The sequence below is a fragment of the Chrysochloris asiatica genome, unplaced genomic scaffold, assembly GCF_000296735.1.
Source record: "Chrysochloris asiatica unplaced genomic scaffold, ChrAsi1.0 scaffold00319, whole genome shotgun sequence".
NCBI lineage: Eukaryota > Metazoa > Chordata > Mammalia > Afrosoricida > Chrysochloridae > Chrysochloris > Chrysochloris asiatica.
Window position 1 is genome coordinate 2,027,250 of NW_006408837.1, and position 6,618 is coordinate 2,033,867.

The following is a 6,618-nucleotide window of genomic DNA, read 5'->3' on the forward strand; positions in this document are numbered from 1 at the left end:
CAGAAACCCTACTCAGGGTCGCTATGAGTAGGAACTGACTTGATGGCACTTGATAAAATCACTCTGAATTAGTGGGAATTGTTGGCATTTTCTATGACAGGTTTCCATCTTATGAAGTTCTGGCCTTTACAGGTTTTATTGTCTTTTAAGGGGTGACGCAACCTCAGGTGAGGGCCAGGAGAACACTGGTATAGACAAGTGGGGTTCAGGCATTCCTTCTCCAGGATCTAACCATTACCTTGGTGCCCTTGTTTTATGATTTTGTCTGAAATACGCTGAGTAGACAATGGGACGACTTGGCCAGGCCCGGCTCTGTAGCAATTCTGAACAATGTACTAGGCCCAGGGGACCCAGTTTTATGAAGTCCCCAGGATCCAGGTCTCCTTTGGAGGGCCATTTAAGGTCAACACTGAGGACCCAGATTGCAGAGTGGGCAGGCTCCCTAGAACAGGCATTTCTGGCTCCAGTCTGGTTCCTGTGAGTCCTGAACCCAAAGGTTATTTTAGGGCCTCAGTTTACTCCACCTGAAGTGGGATGGCTGTGAAGAGAGAAGACGAGGCACCTTCAGGCCTCATCTCTTAGAGGAGTACCACCAAGTGAAGGACGGAGTATGGCTGTCGGGGTGGACAGGGATAGCTCTGCCTTGTGTAACTGTTGGGGTGGACCTGGGACAGGTGTGCTGTGTGTGACTTTCAGGGTAGACCAGGACAGGTGTGCTGTGTGTGACTTTCAGGGTAGACCAGGGCAGGTGTGCCGTATGAAGTCCTATTCTGTCCTGCAAGAAAAACAGCCAAAAGGGTGGTTCCCTTAGGAACAGAGCACAGGTCAGTGAGGGGGTGGTGTGCTGTCAGTGTTCCCTTGGCTCCTAGGCACAGGGTAGAAAGGCAGCTTGCTGGCTCCGTTTGTCACTAAGAAGAAAGTCTCTGCAGGGAACAATTAAGGTGAAGTGGGAACATCTGTCGGATGAACGGGTGTTAAGCAGGGTGGATGTGGGGGTGGGGGTACTTCCTCCCAGCTAGGTGCTCCTCCAAAGAGCTAACAACATTCCACGACTCTCACTGGTGGGAACTGGGGACCCTTGGCACCTACCCAGGAGGCCCCATTGGAAGCCCTGTGTTGAGATAATAAATGAAGGATGAGCCGGATTTCCATTCCTTGGGTCCCCCAGGCTCTGTACTTCCTTTTGCAGAAACTGAGCATTCTCCCTCCAGCTACACCACCACAGGGACCACACTGAGTGGGGTGGTCTCCCAGCTCCCCCTCCACAGCATGGCACACAGCCCACAGGCCCCACCCCACTAGGATTTCCTAAAACATGCCTGCAGCTTCCTGCCACATTTGTGTCCTAGCCTTGGCTCTCCCCCTGGGCCCATTGCTTTCTCCCTCTTCTCACAGAGGCAGCAGGGGTGGGGTGGTCACTGTGTGGCTGAATTTGGAGCCAGAAGGTCCGGGTTGGTCCTGGGTTTTGTCAGCAACTGTGTAGCCTTGGGCAGGTCTGTTCACCTCTGAGCCTTCTGAGGTCCCGGGGAGGGAGCAGGGGAGGGTGTGAACAGTTTGCACTGGTGTAGCACTGTAGGCTAAGCACATGACTACCAAGCATAAGGTCGATGGTTCAAACCCACCAGCTGCTCCTTGGACACTCCGTGCAGGATCCCTGTAAGTCAGAACTGACTCCCAACACACAGAAGTCCTCAGCTCTTAACAGAACTAACTTAAAAATTGCCACTTGAAACACACCAGCAGTTCTGAGGAAGAACTGAAGATCTGGATCTGTTCCCATTAAGGTGACAACCAAGAAAACACATGAGGTCGCTGTGAGTTGTAATCAAAGGCTCCAAATCTGCAAATGCTTTGGTTTGCGGAACCTCCTCTTCCCACCCAGGGTTTGGTAACAGCCTGAAATCCACATGGGAACTCCAGTCAGGACCAGGGTGGGGGCAGAGGGGGTCCTGGGCTGGGCTGGGGGGCTGGGAGGACCCTTGATGACATTCAAAATGGGTTCCCCATCTTGCCAGCACTTTTGGAGCAGCCCTGACAATGTGGTAAGAGGTGCACCCAGAGGTAAGATTCATTGGGGGGCCTGGGGGTCTTTTTGAAAAATGTGCCCAGTGCCTGCTGAGATGCCATTTGTGCAGCCAAGTCACTCTCAGTGAGCCCAACCTCCAGGATCCCCAGGGCTGCTCAGAACGCTCACAGGTGCCCTCCCTGCCTGACAGTGGAAGGCCAGGATACTCTGGTCCACCCCAGCCATTTCTACCGCCCTCCTTCCTGCACCTGGGCCTCAGTTTCCTCTCCCCAGGATAGATGGGGGAGAGCTGGGGGATTGGGGGTCAGGGTCAGTATGCATGGAAAAGCTGTAAGGGACCCATGGGGGAAGAGAGTTGGGTTGATGGTTCCAAGCAGGTGTTCCCAACATGAACCATCTTGGGGTCTCCACCCCCCTCCAATGTCCAAGTCCTGTGCCTGCCCACACCCCACCTGGAGCTACCTGGGTCTTTGAGAGGAGGGTGGAAGAGGTCATGGGATGGGGACCCTAGACCAATGAAGTCCCCAGGAGGTTTCTCTCTTAGTGAGCTTCCTCCAGTCTCAGGTGGGGAGGGTGCTGAGTAAGGGGGCAAGGCTGGGCTGCATGTGGGGTGCCCAGACCCAGAGCCTCCTCTCCAGCAACTGCTTGTTCACTCATTTCATCCAAGTCTTAAGGACCCTCATTTTGTTAAAACCAGTAGGTCATTGATGATGGTCTGTCATATCTCCCTCCACCTCACCAGGCTCACAATTCCTACCTGGAATAGGGGCTGGGGGCTGCTCTTGACTGTCCTCCACCTGAAGGCAGGTCCACAAAGAGTCCTCCTCCAAAGGGACCCAGGGACAGCTAGCTGGCCCACAGCTTCCATGGGATACATGGGCCTTGGTCTAGAGGGCACTGGTTCCTTCCATCAGCCTGGGGTCCTGAGTGGTCTTCTCCCAGTCAGATAGGTTGCTGGATGCCAGGCGGAGGGCAGGGGAGGTGGGGTGGGGGTGGGGGTGGGGGGATACAGGGAAGAGTATTCTCCAGGTACTCAAATTAGTGTCAACTTGGTGTTCTTGGTTCCTTTAGCCCCTCAGCCGGTTCCAGCGCAAGCATTCTAAATATATATCACTAAAGATGAGGCTTTCTACTCCCGTAAAGATTTACACCCTCGGAAACCCTATACAGGGTCGCTATGGGTTGAAACCGACTCGATGGCACATAACAACAACAACAACAACATTGTTGTTGAAGGCGTCCTGGTGTGGCACTGTGGGTTAATGCACCAGACTGCAAAGATGTTTGAACTGCAAGGTGGGAGGTTCAAGCTTACCAGTTACTCCTCAGAAACCCTATACAGGGTGGCTATGGATCAGAATTGACTTGAAGGCACTTAACAACAACAACAACAAAATTGTTGAAAGGAGCTCTGGTAGCATAGTGGTTACGAACTGGGCTGCTAACCTCAAGGTCTGCTGTTTGAAACTACCAGCTGTTCCACGGGAGAAAAGATGAAGTTTTCTACTCCCATAAAGATTTACAGCCTCGGAAACCCTCTACAAGGTCGTTATGGGTCAGAACTGACTCCACAGCACAACACCATCACCACCATTGTGTTAAGGAGTCCTGGTGTGGCACTGTGGATTAATGCGCCAACCTGCAAAGCCGTTTGAACTGCAAGGTCGGCAGTTCAAGCTCACTAGCTGCTCCTCAGAAACCCTATACACAAACTATAAGACACTTCACAACAACAAAAAATTGCTGTTCAGTGCTGTCGAATTGGTTCTGAGTCATAGTAATCTGGTCTAGGGTTTCAGAGGAGTAGCTGGTGAGTTTGAACCACCAAGCTTGAGGTCAATGTTTATCCTACAGTGCCTTACCAGGACTCCAGTGTATGTTGTATCCCTCCTTTAAACTTTAAATGCATATATGGGATGTGCACTTTAAATATGTATAGTATCTGCATTTCAAATATATATACACATTGTATCTACACTCTAATGCAGCTACACTCTAATATATATATATATATATATGTATATATATATATACACACACACACATATATATGTGTATACATATTTATAATCTGCACTTTAAATATATATATATATACACATTGTATCTACATTCCAAATATGCATGTCCTATCTGTACTTTAAATATTGCATCTGCATTTCAAATATATACATTGTATCTACAAAAAACGATTTTCCTTTAAAAGAGCCCCCTACTCATCATGCAAGGAGCCCTGTTGGCACTGAGGTATAAGCATTGGGTTGATTGATTACTGAAAGATTGGCGGTTCAAACCCACCAGCAGCTCTGTGGGAGAAAGCTAAGCCTGTCTGTAGACTTGGGCTCTGTAAGGAGCTGTTCTACACTCTCCTCTAGGGTGGCTATGAGTGAGAAGCCGCTGGTAGCAGTGATTCTTCATCATGTAAGAGGAGAGGTGGGCTCTCCGCATCAGTGCTCTGTCATCCCTGGTCGATAAAGGAGAGTTACAACACGCAAAAAGGAGCTCTAGGGGCTTAGTGGTTACCAGGCGGGCTGTTTATCTTACAGTCAGCAGTTCGAAACAGTGGTTCTACAGGACAAAGATGAGGCTTTCTGCTCCTGTAAAGATTTGCAGCCTCGCAAACCCTGTTACAGGGTTGCTATGAGTCGGAACCCACTACATGGCACATAACCACCACCACCAAGACACACAAGCGTCTGGAAGGCGCCCTCTACCTACCAGCTTAAGGACAAGGGCACCAACCAGTACTTGGATTACAAAGGTTTATTTAGAAAATAGTTTGGTTGTTTTGGCTGTCATTTTTTGGCAAACATTGAAAGACTTTCAGTAACCAAAGACTGTCCTGGGCTGTGAGCCCTTGCTCAGACGTGGATACCCAGTACTGTGGGTGGTGTGCAATTGTGTGGGGGTGGGGGGTGGGGGGGGTGGCTTGTCATCATTCCGTCTGCTGCTGTCATCTAAAACCCTGACTTCACAGTCAACCTTCGCAGGGCCTCTGGAGCCCATCCAGGCTCAGACCCCCAGAAGCAGCCCCTTGCTGAGGTGAGAAGGCAGGGGGCGAGGTCTCCCCTTCTCCTCCCCCCTCCCCGGAGGCTCCGCTGACTCTTCTTGCACATGGACACTCCAGTCCTGCGCACCAGCTGCAGGTCCCCATCCCCTGCGCCCGTGGGTCTCTGGAGATGCCATCTCTGGAGATGTCCCCACAGTTAGAAAGACAGGAAGCAGTTTTCGGCTGTCGCCCACCTCGACGCTGAGCCACACCAGCCCGCCGCAGTCGCAGCTGTCCACGGCCCCAGAGCACCACGGGGCGTGAGAGTCACTGCCTGAAGGCCCTTCTCCTCCGTCGAAAGAGGATGTGCTTGAAGGAGCGGCGGAAGTCCTGGTTGAAGACGGTGTAGATGACCGGGTTTAGGGAACTGTTACAGTAGCCGATCCAGAAGAAGAACTTGAAGAGCGGGTCGGGCACCTGGCAGGCCTCGCGGCAGATGCCATACAGGCTGTAGCTGAAGAAAAAAGGAAACCAGCAGAGCACGAACACGCCCATGACCACGGCCAGCACGAAGGTGAAGCGTTTCTCGCGCGCCTGGGCCACCTTGCGGCGACACACGCTGCTGCGCGCCCGGCGCCGGCGCGACAGGAAGAACTCGACGGAGCGCGAGCTGGCGCGCGACAAGCGGCCGCCGGGGCCTGGGGACCTCGCGGTCACCAGCGTGCCCGGCTCCCCTGACGCCGTTGCCCCGGGCCCGGAGCCATCGGTGCCCTCAGCGCCCCGCCACCGCCCGCCACGCCGCAGCGCGCCCCGCCTCCGCCGCCGCTCGGCAGCCACGCTGCTCTCGTCCGGCTCCACTTCGGCGCGCGCGCGCCGGGGCGGGGGTGCGCAGTGTCCGTTTTCGCCGGCCGCCGCACCCAGTCCGTTCTCCGTGGTCGGGGACGCGCCGTCGGGGCCGCTGGACGGGCGCTTCTCGCTGAGCGTGCGCGTGCGCAGCTTGGCCACACGATAGATACGCGCGTAGACAAGGCCCATGATGAGGCAGGGTGCGAAGAAGGAGCCGATGCAGGATGACAGGATGTACCAGGTCTCGTCGTTAAGGCCGCACTGCGGGTAGGCGGCGCCGTCGGGCTGCCGGTAGAGCGACACGAGCGGCGGGAAGGAGATGACGGCCGAAATGAGCCACACGGCCACGATTGTGGCCTTGACACGCCGTGGCGTGCGCTTCAGGTTGTACTCTACCGCCTGCGTGACGGACCAGTAGCGGTCCAGGCTGATGGCGCAGAGGTGCACGATGGAAGAAGTGCAAAAGAGCACGTCAAGCGCCAGGTACACGCCGCACCACACCTGCCCGAAGTACCAGTAGGCCATGAGCTCGTTGGCCAGCGAGAAGGGCATGACCAGAGTAGCCACGAGGATGTCGGCCGAGGCCAGCGACACCAGGAAAAGGTTCTGTGGGGCACGGAGCGCCCGGCTGGTCAGCACAGCGATCACCACCAGCACGTTGCCCACCACGGTGAAGATGATGAGGAAGCCCACCACGGCTGCCAGCCCTGCCACGGCGCCCGCTGAGTACTGGCCCGGCGGCGGCCCCCACGCGCCG

The 6,618-nt window shown here is 54.5% G+C and overlaps 1 protein-coding gene across 1 annotated transcript in view; it reads right to left on the bottom strand.

Moving 5' to 3' along the window:
• Positions 1-5,307: 5,307 nt before the first annotated feature.
• ADRA2C (adrenoceptor alpha 2C) overlaps positions 5,308-6,618 on the bottom strand; it is a 2,743-nt gene continuing 1,432 nt past the window's right edge. Inside the window, exon 2 of the mRNA XM_006875324.1 lies at positions 5,308-6,610. Within this exon, the coding sequence (XP_006875386.1) occupies positions 5,343-6,610 (1,268 nt within the window). The 3' untranslated portion in view covers positions 5,308-5,342. The remainder of the gene's footprint in view (positions 6,611-6,618) is intronic.